At 41.2% G+C, this 19,066-nt stretch overlaps 2 protein-coding genes across 3 annotated transcripts in view; one reads left to right on the top strand and one right to left on the bottom strand.

The window, feature by feature from the left end:
• Positions 1 to 616: 616 nt before the first annotated feature.
• Positions 617 to 16,447, bottom strand: RWDD4 (RWD domain containing 4). Of its 2 annotated transcripts, XM_044225647.1 has the most exons (8): positions 16,311 to 16,447; positions 13,553 to 13,633; positions 10,481 to 10,590; positions 10,251 to 10,398; positions 8,397 to 8,514; positions 6,136 to 6,185; positions 5,995 to 5,997; positions 617 to 2,475 (listed from the first exon to the last, which is right to left on the bottom strand). In XM_044225647.1, the coding sequence occupies exons 1-8, from the start codon at positions 16,332 to 16,334 to the stop codon at positions 2,443 to 2,445; spliced, it is 567 nt and encodes a 188-aa protein (XP_044081582.1). In that variant the 5' UTR covers positions 16,335 to 16,447; the 3' UTR covers positions 617 to 2,442. The 2 variants fall into 2 exon arrangements, with proteins under 2 accessions (XP_044081582.1, XP_044081583.1); XM_044225648.1 differs by lacking the exon at positions 16,311 to 16,447 and having other exon boundaries at positions 10,481 to 10,586; positions 13,553 to 13,635.
• A 368-nt stretch (positions 16,448 to 16,815) lies between these two features.
• TRAPPC11 (trafficking protein particle complex subunit 11) overlaps positions 16,816 to 19,066 on the top strand; it is a 44,959-nt gene continuing 42,708 nt past the window's right edge. Inside the window, exon 1 of the mRNA XM_044225646.1 lies at positions 16,816 to 16,937. The gene's annotated coding sequence lies outside the window, so the exon portion shown is untranslated. The remainder of the gene's footprint in view (positions 16,938 to 19,066) is intronic.

Raw genomic sequence — 19,066 nt, 5'->3', positions numbered from 1 at the left:
TACGGACTAACCAATGACAAAACAAATCTGTTATTATGTAGCATGATTTCTGAATTTATTCTTTTTAAAGCGATCTCAGATTAACCTCTGGAACACCAGCCACATCTTTGTCCTAACTGGTCTCTTCTGAAACAAGGTCTGGGAAGGCACACGAACAGTTATCAAGCAGAACTTCTGGAAAGCTCAAATCACCCAGCCGACCTGAAATGGTGGGGCCTGTGAAGAAATAATGCAGAAAGATTCCAAGGTTGGGACGCCTGGGTGACTCGGCCGGTTGAGTGTCTGCCTTCGGCTCAGGTCCTGACCCCAGGGTCTTGGGATGGGATGGAGTCCCACATGGGGCTCCCTGCTCAGTGAGGAGTCTGCTTCTCCCTCTGCTTCCCCAAGCTTGTGCTCATGGTCTCTCTCAAATAAATCAATCCAAAAAAATATTCAAAAAAAAGTTTTTTTAAGACTGGGTATCCCTTAGCTTCTTGTCAACTCATGAAACAATTCTTTCTCAATCCAACATTTTGAACAGTTTCTAGCAGGAGGGTGCACCTTACACCGTAAGTCTGTGCAAATTTGTAAAACCAACAATTCTCTATCAACTTGAAATAAAACACAGAGAAGCCACTGTATATAATTCTGGTTTTATTGCTCATTATTTATGCCATTCCATACAATTTTAGGTAGACAGACTCGGAGAAAATATACTGGGAGTGTTGAATAGACAGTGGTAAAACAGATGAGAATGTTCCAGTGCTTTGTAGAAGGTGGTCAGAGGCCCCGCTGCCACCATCACCCCCCAAATTTGTACATTTCATATAAAAAAGAGTAAAAATAGTTCATTGGCATTTAACTAGCATTATTCTTTGTCATCTTTGAACCACAGTAAGCCTGAACAACTTCAGAATCTTCAGAGCAAAACACAATTTGTTCCACGAGCAGATCTGTAGTTTGTTTCTTTATAAACAAGCAAACAAATCAACACAACAAAAACCACGTACACAACCCCAAAAACGAAAGTTGGCGTATTCCGGTAGTCTTGAATTATAATGCTTCTATTAGTTCAAGATATAAAATGTGATTTAGCTTTTGAAAACCAGATTACACTTCTTTACCATAATTGTACTTACTGTGTAATTCCAACCATTTAACTGAGCCTAATATTTGCCCGGTAAAAGCCATGCATACAATTTAAACTGTTCTGATGCTAAGGACATGTCTTTAGAAGTTCATTATTCTTTGAAAAGTCAGACCCGAGCTGCACAGGTGTAACTGGAGGAACCAACAGTCTACCCTTCTAGAACCAGCAGCAGTTTTCAGGGTTCTCCAGCCAGGGAGTAAATGTAGTCATTGTAAGTCACACAACACATCTGTGACTTCCTGGTTACATGGCACTAACAGTTACCCTACTCGTGATTAAAAAAAAAAATAATCAAGCTTGTACTACGATTCAGCATTTGAAACACTTCTACGTTTATTACTATGAAAACAGATGTTCAGCCTGAGAAATGCACATGGCTACTTGAAAAGAAACAAGACCTGAAAGGTGGTTTTATGTTAAACCATTTAGAAGACCAGTTGCGAGAGAACCAAAAACACACAGTGGCAGAGAAACAGGAATTTATTAAAACCACTGTCTCCCCAAAATACAAAAATTAAATATTAAGGCATCTTTTACTCCCATCTTGGTATATGCAGCAAAGAGAAATGTTTTCAGTGGGAACCAGCACTTCTACTCAAACGCTTCTGAATGTATTTGGCAGATTTACTTTATATTCCCCTATTCCGCATACGGCCGAAAACTCTCATGGTCAAACATCATGACCCGAAAGAAGAGAAGAGTATGAACAGATACTCATTTACTAAAAATAAGAAAGAAGTGGTTCACCCTTGAAAAATAAAAAGGAACTACGAAGAATATTATGTAGTAAGTTCAAATATTAGTATTTAAATTTCTCTGGAGCAATTTATGCTTCAGTAATTAAGAGAATGGAGAGATGAAGACTTTATTAAGACGAGAAGTCTATTAAAATGGATCACGCCACAGAGCAACTGTTTACTCAGTATTCTGATCCACTGGGATGAGAGTTTCCAAAGGGCTTCCCACTCCTTTAAAAAATAGCCAATCCACTGGAATAAGATCATTTAAATTCACATTGATTATTTATTTTTTCCCATTTTGTCCATTTACAAAGATCAACCATCTTCATAACGTATACTAAACGGTAACATTTCACCTTTTATTAAGGCAAGTTTGTGAAAATAATTTAATACAACCAGATCTTTTCATGAACTTTCAGCTTAAAACATTTGTTTTTTTTTTTTACATAAGAAACATACAAAAAAATTGTTTTATAAAAAGCCACCTCAATACCAGAAAAGAGTAATAATGAAGGATTTTGAACCCAGCTTCCCTCTTAAAGGATGTTCTTCCCTTGTCTTCAATTCCAAGAACTATTCGTCTTCTTTAGAGCCAGTTTTGCTTAACTATAAAAAAGAGAAAAAAGACACCATCAACAAGATTAAGCTATCATGTTATTTGAATTCACTGTTTCCACTTACTAGGACAAATATTTACAGTTGATAGAGCGACAGGCAACAAGGTTCGTGTGACTTAACACCATTCACTGCATTCAGTATATTTAACTTGTCAGCTTTAGGTTCAGCTACTTTAAAAAGGATTCTTTAAAAACACAACCTCGGGGTGCCTGGGTAGCTCAGTGGGTAAAGCCTCTGCCTTCAGATCAGGTCATGATCTCAGTCAGGGGCCTGGTATCGAGCTCCACATCTAGCCCCACATTGGGCTCTCTATTCAGCAGGGAGCCGGCTTCCCCCTCTCTCTCTGCCTGCCTCTCTGCCTACTTGTGAGCTCTGTCTGTCAAATAAATAAATAAAATCTTAACAACAACAACAAAAAACCCAAAACAGAAAAACCCCACAACCTCAATAGAACAAGGAGGAGAAAAAAATCCCTCAAAGCTTTCCAAGAAATAAATTGGAACCAAGAATACACAAAAGGTGCCATTTACAAAATGAATGACATTCTTCTATTATTTTCACAAATAAAGTCTTCAAAAATTTAAAAAATTGTGGTTAAAAAAACCCACATAATTTAAATACAGTTTAAAAAATGCGATCAAAATCTTAAATTGCAAGTCTTCTCTGATAAAAATCTACAGAATTTAGCAAATGGGGCGAGGAGAGTTCCCAAAGAATACACAGACAATTCTGACCAGAATAAAGACCGAGCCACCAAAAAATCCCCATTGAACCCAAGCCCTGAGAACCCCAGAGAATGTGGGAAGCTGTGAAAAGTAGAAACTGCTAAGTTTCTAGCAGTTCTAACATTCTGGCCTCAGCTCCTCTTCCCACTTCGAGGATCTTAAAGAGCTTCCTTTTAAGTGTATGTTATACCTGCAGTGATTGAAATTAAAACTGAAGAATTTAATTCATGTAAAAATAAAAATAACAGTAAACCCATTCTGTAATCACTGAACAACATTTCTTTCTTTCTTTTTTTTTTTTTTTTTAAAGATTTTGTTTATTTATTTGAGAGAGAGACAGTGAGAGAGAGCATGAACGAGGAGAAGGTCAGAGAGAGAAGCAGACTCCCCGTGGAGCTGGGAGCCCGATGCGGGACTCGATCCGGGGACTCCAGGATCATGACCTGAGCCGAAGGCAGTTGTCCAACCAACTGAGCCACCCAGGTGTCCCTGAACAACATTTCTTAAACGAAAAGCTGTGTTTTCTAAAACAAACTAATAGGACTTAATGCAAAGAATAGTATTCTTTTACATTTTTGCAAACTTCTTTATCACTGAGCTCAACAGGAGACCGCTGGGTTTTCACAAATCTGCTTCTATAGTAAGGCAGGTATAACAGGAAACAGCCAACAAAAACACAGTACCAGTACTAAGAACAAACTGAGTTAATATAAAAATGCACATACTTAAGATTCTAAACCTACTCATTATCTTAGAAAATTCTGGAAAACACAGTATAAAAGCACGCATTCTATCAATGCTCTAAGAGAAGAGTATTAGTGATGACGTCATCACTTTTCATGGGGCTTCTGGTAAACACCACAATTCACTTGTGAGAATGAGGAAAAAAAGGCCAACAATATCTTAACATTGTGATGTAAATAGTTTTGACCTTGTTGACACCCAGAGGGCCCCAGGACCTCCCAGGGATCCCAAGATCACACTTGGAAACTACTAGTTTAGGGTAACAGACTCTGACTCCAGGCCACACCTACGTGATAACTTCCCTCTTAAAAATATCTTCGTCTATTTCTCGAGATTACTGGATTATTTAAATCTTTATTTCATTTATATTTCTTGAAATTCTAATTTATATTAACAAAGACTCTATGAAAAACAAATGAGAAACTAAATTTCTGGAGCTAGAGGAGGAGGAGCACTAACACCTGTGGATTAATCAGAATATTTTTGAGCCCAATTTCTGCGGCAGGCTACTTCATGGAAAGGATGCACTCCCATTCTGAAGTTTGAAGCATTCTTTTTTTTTAAGATTTTATTTATTTATTTGACAGGGAAAGACACGTCAAGAGAGGGAACAGAAGCAGAGTGAGTGGGATGGGAGAAGAGGTCTTCCCGCTGAGCAGGGAGCCTGATGCGGGGCTCCATCCCAGGACCATGGGATCACGGCCTAAGCAGAAGGCAGAGGCTTAAGGACTAAGCCATGCAGGCGCCCCTGAAGCCTGAAGCATTTTAAGGAGTGAAACGACTTGGCTGGTGAGGTAAATACAAGCACACCTGGGACAACATGAAGTGTCCATCGGGCATCCATGGAGGCGGGACCTGGGTAAATGAGAGCCGGCGGGAGAAGCCGCACCCACACAGACATCTCATGTGCGCTCGGCCCCTTGCCCAGGAGGCAGACCAGAAATACTGCTTCTTTATTCCGACCGCAGCTCACCCCAACCAATTCCCAGGTAATATTTTTGTACTAGACACAAAGATTATTTTAAGCAGTTTCTACAGCAAAGGTACCCCATGACCCTAACAGCGGACTTTCAAATGAACCCTGGGAATATACTGCTTATTATTACTCATATTTCTAGGTCCCCACAAAAATCCTAATCTTTAACTACCCTTGGATCACATCTTCTCACAGCAGTAGTGGCACTAGTTGGCATGCAAAACTCATCTCAGGAAGTCCTACGAAGAGGATTAACTAGAACATCACTTTAATATACTGGAAGTTACAAATAAGAAAGATATCAAGAGAAGTGGGCAAAAAAAACTTCAACGTGAAACAGAAACAATTCTAAATAGGAAAAACAGAAAATCCTTCTTGACAATGATGGGAAGCTCCATCTAGGGTTTGCCCTTAAAAAAAAAAAAAAAAACGGGGGCGCCTGGGTGGCTCAATGGGTTAAAGCCTCTGCCTTTGGCTCAGGTCATGATCTCAGGGTCCTGGGATCAAGCCCCGCATTGGGCTCTCTACTCAGCAGGGAGCCTGCTTCCCCCACCCCCCGCCTGCTTCTCTGCCTACTTATGATCTCTGTGAAATAAATAAATAAAATCTTTAAAAAAAAATATGAATTTCTACTAAGAAATCAAAGCATTTCTTTCGATGCCTTGCTTCTTGTTTCCACACTACCGCCAATCCACAGAGTTAGGTGTGTTTGTTCTTCACATGTACTTAGAGAAACAGTCAGAGTTTATGGTACTTATAGCTTAGTTCTACAGATTTTTCCGTTATTCAGAAAAAAAAAATCTAGGGGCACCTGGGTGGCTCAGTGGGTTAAGCGTCTGCTTTTGGCTCAAGTCATGATCCCAGAGTCCTGGGATGGAGCCCTGCGTTGGGCTCTGCTCAGCAGTGAGCCTGCTTCCCCCTCTCACTCTCTCTGCCTACTTGTGATCTCTGTCAAATAAATAAATACAATCTTTTAAAAAATAAATAAAAAGAAAAAAAGAAAATCTAAAACTGAAGGTGTAGGAAAGAAAAGAACGTGAAAGATACTTCAAAAATACTTACATGCTGAAGCACAAAAGGAAACAGCCATCCCAGTAAAATTCAAAGGTTGAGGGGGAAGAAAAAAATGAAAGATATAAATTTCATTATTTGATGGTAGACCGATAACAATGTTTCAAAGCCCAGAATGCAAGTATTATATACCTTCACCACATCCACCCAGTTCCATCCTCGAGGAAGTTCTCCTTTGTGATCTACAGGACAAAAAGAGTAACTTTATTTCTAAGACCAGGCAGCAATTTTTAAAGCAATGAATAACAGAGGAGCTTTTATATATCACTCTACACAACAAACAGACTAAAATTTTAAATCACGTATTATTAGGCTGGGAAACTAGTTTATCATCATTGTGAACTGAAAGCACCATTCTCAGGATACCTGCAAAGTAATTTAGACGTACTCCCTTCTCACATTTATCCCATTTCCGTTCAAGACAAAACTGTGATATTAAGATAAAAACACGGAGGTGAGTTGGAAATGCCAGGAAGAGGAGCTCATCAACTTACCAGTTTCATGCACTTGTACAATGGTACCCGTGTAATAAGGTCACGGCTGATCTAAGTGAGTTGTGTTACTTTACTGCTTCGTGAGGGTTTTTAAACTCCGAAGCTAGGCTCAAGACAAGAGTCCTTATAAACCAATGTCTGGCTTCCAGACAAAGAGGAGGCCTAGTCAACTTACTTATTAACTTTTGTAGTCTGATAAAAAATTCATTATTTAACCTAACATTGTTTAATCTGACAGGTCTTTAATCTGCTGGGAGTGCTTGAAAACAAGCTGAAACTTTACATAAAAAATTCACAGTTTACAAAGTGATTTTGTTCTTGTAATAGAATATTCAAACTTAAAGAATAGTTTAATAAATATTAAGTGTTTTAGTTTAAAAAGACGTGATTTCCTTTATGCTTGATATTGCTATATACATCTCATTTTATGAAATCATCAAAGTTTGCATTCAAAACAAATAGATTAATTTTACACAAGGGAAACAGAAACTAACCTCCTGATTTCTTACAGGACAGAAGCAGTATTACTGGACCTCAATCCTAGATGCTAATGGCTCTCTTGTCCTTTATGCCAGTAAGAATCTTATCCGACTGTTTATTGGTTGTAAGTAGTGTGGGGGCAGATCACCAATTTTATTAATGAAAACTTACCCACGGTAAGTTTTATTTAAAATGCAAGTTCCAATCACTAACTCCTGTACCACAACTATAGAAAGATAATGCCTTTCAGGTGGGCATCATCAAAAGAGATGGAGTTGGGGAAACAGTAATGAAAGGAATAATCATAGGTCATTATGTATGAAAGCGACAGGTAATGAACTAATGGGAAGAAATGCTACAGCATTAACAAAGAAATTAACCAACATCCTAGAAAAGAGATTGCAATGACTAACAATTCAGTGCTTTGGTTGTTCATGCTTTAATGTTAGGTATAATGGAGCCCCAGATTTGTTATTTCACAAACCATTATGACTTCAAAAATGTGTTCTGAGGGCCAACAAAGGTTGCTATCTTTTTGTTCTGCCACACAGGACATTAAACAAAACAAAAACAAAATACCTGCCATCATTTTATAAAAGGGCATTATTTTAAACTTCCTCACCCAAGAGTCAGTTCTTTTCAATAAAGGGCAACTTGTAACCTTATACCAAGAATACACACACACACACACACACACACACACACACACACATACACACACACACAGAGATACAGACAACAGTATACATGGACACACTTATGTATAAGTATATAAATATATATATTTCCTCAATTGGAAAAAAAAAAGTTGATAGATCGATACCAATTTGCAAAAACAGAGAGATCAAATATTATTGGTGATATGAGGTGGAATTTATAATTCTCTTCTAAAGGTCCACAAAATGACTCTGGTTTAGAACACAGAAATTCTATTCTTAAATTTTATGCAAATTATTTAAATAAATCAACAGACAAAAACAGTATATTATTTATTGTGCTAAGACCTAATGGTATAGCAGACTTCATTTCAAATGAAAGCTACAGTTCAAAGAATTTTTGGTAATGCATGTACCTGCCAGAGAGGTAAACAAACAGGAAAGTCCCAGACATGACAGAAACGATAGAAGGTAAGACACACTTCTGTATGCTATTCTGTTTCTCACCCTCAAGACCCATTTTTAGTTATTCTGCCACTCATTTACCTTCTCCTAAAATGGTGAGCTCTTGCGGTGAAATAGTGGTAAATATTTTCCATATACATCTGTGACCTAAGACAGTGTCTGATCCAAGTGTTCCAAGAATGAAAAACAGAGAACTACTCCTCGAAATCGAAATATACTTATTAAGCACTCACATCACACTAAAAAGCAACCCATTTCTGTGTGTTATTAAAAAAAATAAAATAAAATAAACACAAACCTGTTTTATCTGCCAGCTTACGTTTCTGGGCTTTTGAAAGCTGTTCTTTTTTCTCTTTTTTCTTACTTGATGGGGCTGTATTAGGAGTTTCAACGGAGATGATACCGCTTATGGGTATCTAGAAAAAAACAAATAATTCCTGTACTAATGCCTTAAAACTTACTGAATTAGATCTGTAAAGTAAAATAATCCTGCATTATAATATCCATTTATTAGATCAGGTGCCATTCGTACATTGCTTTCATTCTTCTAAACGTTCCCATAGAGGGACTTACATGATGTTAGTTCCATTGTTATAACCAAGCCTCTGAGAAATAAGACCCGATACCAGCATTATGTTGAAGCTCTGAAGTTCTAAGGTAATTTTATAATTCAGTTAATTTGCTTTATTTGGAAATTTAAGTATGTCTTTAGAAAAATCACATGTGCCTACCTAGAAAACCCTGATTCCCTGAAGAAATGAAGAAAATCTTCATGAATGAAGGAAAATATTTTGGGGGCGCCTGTGTGGCTCAGTTGGTTCAGTGTGTGACCGCTGATTTTGGCTCAGGTCACGATCTCAGGGTTGTGAGATCGAGCCCTGCGTAGGGCTCCGTGCTTATAGCAGAGTCTGCTTGAGATTATCTCTCCCCTTCCCTCTGCTCCTCCCCACCCAATAAATAAATAAAATCTTTAAAAAAAAGAAAAAGAAAAATATTTTAATTTGGATTCACGTAATCAGAGTGTGATAGGCAAAATTTGAGATTCTTACTCGGTGCCGAGCATTGCTGTAAATGTTGTACACCCTCGTCTGACCCTTACTCGACTCTTCCGAGGCAGAAGCCACCATAATCCCCGCGGGACAGAAGAAGAAACTGAGCGCAGTGAGGGTAAGACAGCGGCCCCTGCCCTGACCAAAACAAAGTCTCCCGGTCAGTGATGCAGCGAGGAGCAGTGAGGGTTTTCAGGGCCGCCTGGTGAGGCCCGCAGTCCCCCCGCTCTGCTACCACTTTCTCCCGCTCGAGAGCTGCCCACAGGGCTCTTCTGTGGCGTCAGGAGTGCGGCAGCCAGAGCTGCTCAGGGAGAAGACCCAGAGCCTTCGCTGTCAGGAAGCCGCTGGCCTGCTTCACAGAACTCAACGGACTCTGGCCTTGGAAAGTCTCTCGGCACAGGACTGGGTGCAAAGGGTTCGAAAAAGAGATGCCTGCGGCATAAAAGGTGATGATTTCCTAAAATCCTTCTAGAAATAGAAGAACTGTTTTCCTATTCATGAAGTCTCTTGAAGCTTGCACCACGTTCAGAGTGAACTGGGACAAGACTATTCCCAGCTAAAGAAGGCTCCTGAAGAAAGCAATTTCCAACGTATTTGGGCGCCGTGTACAAAATCCTCCATCTGAGCTTTATGGAGACGTCAAATATGGTTAATACATTTAAACAAATATTTGGTTCAACAGCACCTCAGTTGTGGTGGGGCATGGGAAGTATTCTAATCTCACAGGAAGGGTAAGATCTATAGGATATTATTTCATTTTTAAAGTTAAATAGGCACTGAGAAACCTTAAATTCACTATTCTTACTTAACTCAGATGTAACTTGTTTTATTTATTTCTTTATTTTTAAAGATTTTATTTATTTATTTGAGAGAGTGAGAGAAAGCATGAGCTGAGCAGAGAGCCCGATGCAGGGCTCGACCCCAGGACTCTGGGATCATGACCTAAACCAAAAGCAGACACTTAACCCCGACTGAGCCACCCAGGTGCCCCTAACTCATTTTCAGTCTAACACAAAATCTTTCAATAAAAAAAAAAAAAAAAAATACTACCTAGTAAGGACGAATTAGTAGGAGAGTGAAGCCAAAACGAAGCACAAGCTCACCGTAGAATTCACAGGCTGATGATTCTCCATGAACTGGTCTTTATTGTCCTTGGCATATTCAAACAACGTGTAGGTCATGGCAGTCCCAAGATTGACCTCCACGGCTTCCTGTAACTTGGCTAATATGCTCTGCTTTACAGCTGACGATCTATAATGCACAAGAAATACATGGCTGAGAGAAAAGTAAGTGACAGTGTTACAAAAAACAATGAAAACGGATCACTACTCACATGGTGTTGTTAAAAAAAGCGTTCATAGATATAATTGGAGGTGTTTGGGGATATGTTTCTGTCCAGGAAATCTCTATTAAGAAGGCTTTGGGATCACCATTTTCACCTATCTGAAGAAAAGGGAAATCTTAGGCTTGTAGAAAGTGACACAAAGACAGAATATTTATTTAATTATGACTTTGAAAATGATGAATCACTGCCAATGCTCATAATCAGATCAGAAACATTGTATTCTGGAAAGTTCAGGTACAGGCTGGGGCCTGCCAGGGGTTGAGAGCCATAGTCATAATCTGACTTGATGTCCACAACCTTTCTCTCCAACCAGCCCTCTGGCTTTTTCCAGTATCAAGAATGTCTAATATAAATTTTTGTTTCCATCAAAGCTTTCTGAGGACAAAGAATACATATCAATTGTGGGGGAAAGGAAGAGAATAGACAAAAATAACAATCCACGAACTTGAAAGGCCCAATCTTCGCCCTACGTTTTCCAATTGCCAAATCAGACGAGGCCTTAAGAAGGAGGGATTGATATACTTTAGCACAATTCCAAGACCAGAAAAGGAAATGTAAAATTTAGAGAAAAAAAAGGGAAAGGGAAAGAGATAAGGTTCAAGAGAGCCTTAGGCTAGGTGAGAACTTTCAAGATCTACTCTCTGTGCAACCTTCAAATATGCGATACTATGTTACTAACTACAGTCACCATGCTGTGCATTAAATCCCTCATTTTTTTATAGCTAGAAGTTTGTAACTTTTGACCCTCTTCACCTGAATAACTTAAAGATGTCTTTTCTATTTCTTTTGCTTTCCCCACAACTTTTCAAAGGTTTTAACATCCATTAATGAGCCTTGCCTGAAATGATCATCATATTGGTGGTTGCAAAATGGTGATTTTTCTAATAAAATTATGGAATGATTCATGTGTCAGCATCTCATCCTTGCAAAGGGCTATGCCAATCTCCTCTGTAATATTTTTAGTATATGTGCTGCTTTTTCTATTTATTTTTAGACAACAATAAGAGATGAAAAAATTTTTCACCCCAAACTGTCACTTGCCCTTTATTCTCTGACCGCTAATTTTTATTCCCTTCCCCTCAGCATCAACCACAAGACACACCAAAATAAGGTGAGGCTTAGAAATTATGTCAAATAATCTTAGGGACCTGTTGATATATATTTACGTAAGTTGATGACATCATCGGTTTATGCTTGTGTTTCAAATACAGAGATAATGAAAAAGTGATAAAAGTTACTTGCTCTATGCAGTCTACTAAGTCCTTACTCAAGGTGTGTGTTGAAGCGGGGGGGCCCTGTGCCCCCTATAGTGCAAGGTACAGAAAATACAAAAATAGAGATAAGACCATTCCTGTCTTCAAGGGGAGCAGAGATTTAAGTAACTCATGAAACTGCTGCACGATTAAAAGTTTAAAAAAGACACAGAACAAAGTAGGAAGAAATGGGGAATGGCCAATTCTGCTTTGAAGTCAAGAGAGAGCTAGAAGAGGAGGCCCAAATATGTCACAGAGGAGCCCGAGTTAGGCATTAAAGAAGAAGTAGGTTGGATGAGGGACGTGAGGTGAGGGGGGAGCAAAAGATGTGCCCACGGGCACAATATTAAAAAATGCAGGGAAATGGTCCACAGGCTACTGGGTCTAATGGACGGTAGTGGCAGGGAAAGTCTGGAGAGGCAGTGTGAACCAAACAGAAGGGCCCTGAGTGTCAAGCTGAGGAATTTAATCCCATTCTATAGGTAGGAGAAACCCATGCAGAAACGCTTCTCAACGAAGGAATGGGGTAATTAATGTGTTTCAGAGAGTCACCTAGTCATCTGCAGGACTACTGGTGGGGCGTGGAGGGAAGCTTCAGACCAAACTGAAAGGGGAGAATGGTCTAGGAGGTTACCAAACCAGTTGCTAAACAGGAACTGAGGGGGCCTGACCAGGACCCAGTCAGACCTGTATCCTTGTCCTCTGGCTCTCAACACATACAAGGTTTCCAAACTTCATGTTTTATTCCCTTCAGATCCATCCTGCGGTCACAGCAGAGAATCCATCCTGTAGGACACACACACGTCCTACTACGTTCGGTATACTGTGTCAACAAGTGACCACACTGTTAATACAGATGTTTAGGGAAGTATGGGGCCGTTCTCAATCTCCCATTTGCTAAGGGGAAAGTGGCAGTGCTTGGGGACCTCTGGGGAGGCAGCTGGATTCATATGGAAGGGCCTAGCACTTGACCCCAGTGTTAACCTTGGCCATTAGGTTTTTTTGTTGTTTTATCCACGGAGTGGTGTAAGGGCTGTTGAGCTTGAAGGAGCCAAGCAGATGGGAGAGTCTCTAAAGAAAGTAATGATAAAGAATTTATCTTCTGTAACAGTCTGTAATAATGACATATAAGAATCCCTTATCACATAATTTATTTGAATTGATGATGTGAATCACTCTAAGTCTTGGACCGAAAAGCTTTTTCACACCACTACTGCTTATAATCATCTGGAGAGCTGGTTTCTGTTATTTATTTACAAAACAAGATACTGGTGATGTTTCATGTTGAGAACAGTTATGGACAAACTCCCTTTTAAAGAATATGTAAAAAATATTCACACATATTGTTAATACAGAATTAGGAAAGTATCAACTTTTCTTGACTATATCATAGGGTGGGGAAAATAATACTAGACTTGGAATAGAAACCAGGATTTTAATTCTGGTATTTATCAGCATCAGCTGGGAAAGCTTGGGAAGTTATGACTTAGAGACATGATCTTTAAGGTTAGAAGGCAAGACCATGTAACTTCTAAGGTTTCCCATTTCTAACCTTTGATCATTCTGTCACAATAAAAACAAGTTTCTCTAGTTTTTAGAAAAGTTTCGGAATGGTTCCCCAAAGTTAAAAATAATTGATGTCACGGTGATGAGCTTTCATTCAAATGCTTCAGAAAATCCAAAGAGGTAATTGGTTTAAACAGTTAAATTTAAAAAACCAAAATCATTAAAAAAATAAAAGCACTTTCAGCAACCTTCAATCTTTTCTAGCAAAGTAGCAAGGGCTCCTAGTCATGTCATGTCTTACCCTATATTGAAAGGAAACTGGACTTAACTCCCGGAAACTTTCATCTCCTTCATAAATGGAACGCAGAGCTTCCAGTTCCATCTGGAAAAAAATAAATGTATCAAATGAGTTTTGTTTAGTGGCATAAATGGATTAGACATAGAGGGTGTTTAGTTTCTGATTCAAGCCCACTCAACTATGTAAAGTTCAGTTACTTTTATGGCCTTTGATGTTTATAATAAAGGTATATAATATATGTGCAAATAGTAACACAATGTGAATACTAATACTTCCTTCAAAGTTATGAATACTAATACTTCCTTCAAAGTTATGTGCCAGGAACTCCTGAGCATTTTACAGCACACTGTCTCACTCATTCTTACTTCAATCCTGTAAAGAATATCTTATCTTCTCCTTTCTACCCGGGAGGAAAATAAGTCAGTTTAAAGTAACTTTAGATCATGTGTCATAGGCTAGGATAGAAAGAGCGTTACACTTGGAAATGGGAAATACAAAACTCGGTATTACCCCACTATTTACATGTGTTATTTATGTTTGAAATCCTTCCCACAGAATGATATGAAATTTGAAAAAAACACCTGCAGATCACAAAAAGAACTTAAAATGATGGTTAGAAAGAGGTTTGACGAGAATCTACCCAAGATGGGATAAAAAGGACTTCAAGAGAAAATGTAACTAATAATCCTTGCCTGGAAATATTTCTTAGAACACTGTGGACTGACAAATGAGAAGACTCAAAGACTGTTGTGATTACCGACGAGCACCTGAAGAAGAGAAGCAAAGAAAGACAGTACTTTGATACATCCTTTAGTTTTCAAAAAGATGCACATCGTGAATGCTACAAACTGAAGGGAGACAAAATTTTAGAATAGATTATTAAAGAAATAATTTGTGGGGGCCGAGGAGAATAAAGAGTAGCAGTCCCTAAGCCTTGGCAAGCATATGAAAAGCAAGATAAATGTAAACAAAAATGTTAGAGAGGATAACTTGATTGGTACATTGAGGAAATGCACAGAACCCACGTCTACCTGGGTTTCTCTTGCTACCTTCACGTGAAAAAAATACAGGAGTTCAACTGGATTCAAGAACCAAGATGAGATTAGAAAGAGTCAACTTCCTCAAAATATTGGGCTACTCCTCCTACCCTTAATCCTTTCTTGCATTTTAACTAGTGAGTAGGACAGGAACAAAAATTGAAGACAGGCTTAGGAAACTGATGAATGACAACTTGATGGAATAGTGAATCATGCTGGTGGCTGAATAAAAATTCAAAGTGTCCTAGAAAAACCATCTAACAAGATGAAATTTTATAGGGTAAGTGGAAGAACGTGTCCTTAGATACCTAAACACAGTAGAGGAAGAAAGACAAATTGTTTTGCACAGAGCAGGTAAAGGGCTGTAATTGACAGAAACTAACTAGAAAACGGTGATGCCACAATTTTAAAAAGGGACATAAATAAATTTATAATCTGTCCACAAATACACAATTCCAAGACAAGGAACAAAAAGAACGGACATATGGAGAAAAAGCGAAAAGGAATCATTTAGTACGAGCAGAGGGCATCGGAAAAAACGGGGCAGGAAACATTTCAAAGCTCTGAAAATCAATCGTGCGGAAGAATGGAATTCTGTTGTTAAAATGGACATCCCTGGGCCCCCCAGGAACTTCAATCCAGTAAATCTGAGGTACAGTACAGGCACTTGTTTTTCTAACCACCACCCAGATGAGTCTAAGGCAGTGTTCCATGGGCCAAACTTTGAGAAACATGACATGATACACTCCAGGCGCCTCGATTAGAAACTCACTTGGCAACAACAGTTTAGAAGCGATTTCAGGTATCAACCAGCTTGTTGCCCTTTGGGTCCTTTCAAGGTAACTTCCATTCCAGGGATTCTATCACATCTATCTTGTAAAAGTGCTAACTTTGAACAAACATATTCTAAATGAAGAGTGAATTACTTGGCTAGGAGACTCGCATTCTAGTTCTGATTCTACCCCACGCTCACCGGGCAGCCCCAGGGCATCCACTTTACCGTTGCAAAACTCTGGACGCATTACACCATTAGGTGGCTCCCCTAGAGATGACCTGTATCATTCCCCGATCACATGATTCAATGTCAAAGTGGCATTTCATGAGAAAATCGCGGAGCATAAACTACACGAGTCGGGCGGTACATGTTCGCTCAAAACAGCCTTCATTTCCACCGGACAACGACCAGATGGATAACTGATTCCACCAAACAAAAAGGCCAGAAATCGGTGACACTTTGTGTCATGATTTTCCTCCACTGGAAATTTAACTAACTCAGCTCAGTCTGTCCCTACCAGCCAGGAGATTTTTAAAATTTTAAGGTGATCAGATTGCAAGAGGCTGAACTCCGAACACGAGCGCTGAACAGGAACACTGGGGATTGAAGGCGAGGCAAGAGCACCGGGTCGCCTTCCAAGGACACTCATCCTTGTTATTAAGGTGGCGTGGGGCCACCCCCGGGCTTGCAAAACTGAAAACTCCCGGGAGGAGCGGAGGCAGAGGCAGACCCTTCCCGCTGCCGCGCGCCTGGCCTCTCCTCGCAGGGCACCCGGAAACTTGGGGCACCGCAGCCAGGCTCTGTCCGCTCCAGGGGCGAAGGCACGTGCGGGGCCGCTAGTGCCGGCGCCCGGTCCCAGCCCGGCCTCGGGGGCTCAGCCGCCTCCCTCGGAGCCGAGGCGCCGCGCCGGCACGGGGAACGGGGCGTCCGTCCGGCCAGGGGGACTCACCTCCTGGTCCTCGTTGGCACTCATCGCGCCGGCCGCGGGACGCCCCCCGGGAGGGCGTCTGCGACCACGAGAAAGCGAGAGCAGTGGCCCCGTGCCCGGGGCGTCCCCGTTTCGACCCTGGTCTGCGGAAGGCACACCCCTGGCGCCGCAGACGAGAGTCACGCGCGCCCCCGGCCTTCGCGCAGCGCGAAGCCGCCCGCGGGGGGTGTGTGGGCGGGGAGCCCGAGGCCGCGGAGGGTGGGGCGCCGGGGCCGTCGGGGAGACGCTGCGGGGCGGTGCCGCAGAGGCTCCGCCTCCTCCTCCTTCCTGCTCCTCCTATTGGCTCCTTCTCTCCCCACCCCTATTTCCGACCCCCGTAGGAGACGGGCGTCTTCCTACGTTTTGTGGAGCGGCGATAAGTTTCGGGACGGCGGTTGGTGTAGAGCGCTGTCACTCAGGTGCAGAAAGTGCTTCCTGTGCCGGCGCGGGCGGGTACCGGGAAGTCTGGCTGGCGGGCGCCGGCTCCGGGGCGGTGGCGGTGGGGACGGGCCCTGGCGTTCTGCAGGCCACCCTGCCTGCTTCCCTTCATCTTCCCCCGGCTTGCGGCGACCGGCCACAGCTGCAGCGGGCCCGGGGCGTGCGGCCTGGGTGAGTCCGGCCCCGGAGACCCGCGAGGGCAGGCGAGACCGCCGAGACAATGCCGGTTTGGGGCGGCCCGGCGTTTTCCTTTGGCGTCTGCGGGGGCAGTCCTGGCATTTCTCTTCCAGCCCCTAAAGAAAAGACGCACCTGTATCTAGGCCCTTCGGGTTTAAAGGGGAGGAGACGGGGAAGAGAGCGTCTGCCTGGAGGGCTGCGGCGTTATTTCTCCCTTCCCTCATTGGATTCCCAGGGCGGAATGCTGAGACCCCGGGGACGGTGTCTTTCTAAGGTGGTTGCTTCACGTTCTCAGCATCTCCCTGCCCCCCACCCCCGCTCCAGCCCGGCCCCAAATCGTCATTCCTCTCCGAGTCATCTTGTAGTCCTTGCTGGCCTTGTGTACTACACCCTGAACCTCCGTTAATTAAAAAAATAGTGACCACATTGCCTTTTTTTTTTTTTAACCTGCCCCTTGATTAGGTCGCCTTTCTTTGCTGGATGTCATCCTTTTCAAGAACCTTCCTTCCTATTTTCCACGCCAGCTTCCAGATTCCTGGCTCTGGCGGGACACGGTCTCCCGTCCAGTGTGTTCATTCACGACTTTCGCACCTCCTTCCGTGTCAGACTTTGTTAGTTGCCTCATCGGCTTCTTCCAGGAGAGCTGGGAATGTCCACAGACTGTCCTTGAGAGCCACACAACCTCAGCACCTGTGCTTTGCCAGTGTTTTTCCCATTCCCATCCCTATGCTGTGCAATAAGCAGTACCGTCTCAAGTGCCAAAAGTTTAAAAAAAGTATGTGGCAAGAATTTCTGATACAGGTTCCCCGTACAGTGATTTTTGGGGTCAGAATGACCGTCATTTAAGATGGGCTGTCCATTATGATAGCCAGTAGCCCTGTGTGGCTATTGAGCATGTGAGATTGGCTAGCCTGAATTCACATGTGCTGGGAGGTTACAGTACACATCAGATAATGAAGACTTGGTACAGAAAAGTGAAGTATCTCATTAATAACTTACATTAATGTGGAAGTATTAATATGTTAGGCATATTGGTTAAATAGAATATTACTAAAATTAACGCCACCTTTTAAAAATATTTTAATATGACTGGAAAATTTAACATTATTTATGTGGCTCACAGTACTACTTCTTTTGGATAGCACTGATTTAGAGCTTTGTAAGTCGTTTCTAGGTCCCCTTATTTCCATTCCCATTTTCAAAGACCTCAGCTAATTCTCTTGAGCCTCTGGTGGTTTTAGATGAAGAAATGGACTTTAGGGCACTAATCTAGATTCCCTGGTATAAAGCAAAGGCCCCTGTCTAATGTGTTTTGACCATCTTTTCTTAATTTTCACCCCCAAATTCCTTAGAACTAGAGTTTTTCTTTCTCTGAACTTGTGAGCCTTTGCCCTCGTAGCTTAATGCTGTCCGGAAAATATCTGCTTAAATAATTTTAAACCTTCTGTGTCTTGTAGAAATGTATCATTTGTGGTGAACTTTCCAAATCATTTATTCAATACCCATTATTCCTTCAGTACTTAAATGTAAGAAGCCTAATGATCTTTTTAAAATTAACTTTTCAGTTAAAAATATTTGGTTATCAAGTGGTGGCACAGTGCTTTTTACTTTTCGCAAAAATTGCATTTGAGTTCTGTATGATATACTGGTGAAGATCACCTTTGAAAAGGAACTCTTTTTTTTTTTTTTTTAAGATTTTATTTATTTGTTTGACACACAGAGAGAGACAGCAAGAGAGGGAACACAAGCAGCGGGAGTGGGAGAGGGAGAAGCAGGCTTTCCCCTGAGCAGGGACCTGGACACAGGGCTCGATCCCAGGACTCCAGGATCAGGACCTGAGCTGAAGGCAGATGCTTAACGTCTGAGCCACCCAGGTGCCCCGAAAAGGGACTCTTGATACATGATTTTAGGAATGAGAAATGGTCTTTAAAATCTAATAGCAATTTTCTTTGGAATAAACACATTTTTATATAATTGCTTTTCTATAGTTAGTATGTGGTAGGATTTATTATGGACTGATTCTCAGCTGAAGAACACAGTGGAAACATGTCCCTCCTAGACATTTTCATTCATTGTTAGTTTTTCTCTTCTAGATTTTCATTTAGATAATACATTTCAAATTA

The sequence above is a fragment of the Neovison vison genome, chromosome 11 (assembly GCF_020171115.1).
Source record: "Neovison vison isolate M4711 chromosome 11, ASM_NN_V1, whole genome shotgun sequence".
Taxonomy (NCBI): domain Eukaryota; kingdom Metazoa; phylum Chordata; class Mammalia; order Carnivora; family Mustelidae; genus Neogale; species Neogale vison.
This window is presented reverse-complemented; position numbering and strand designations above follow the sequence as displayed.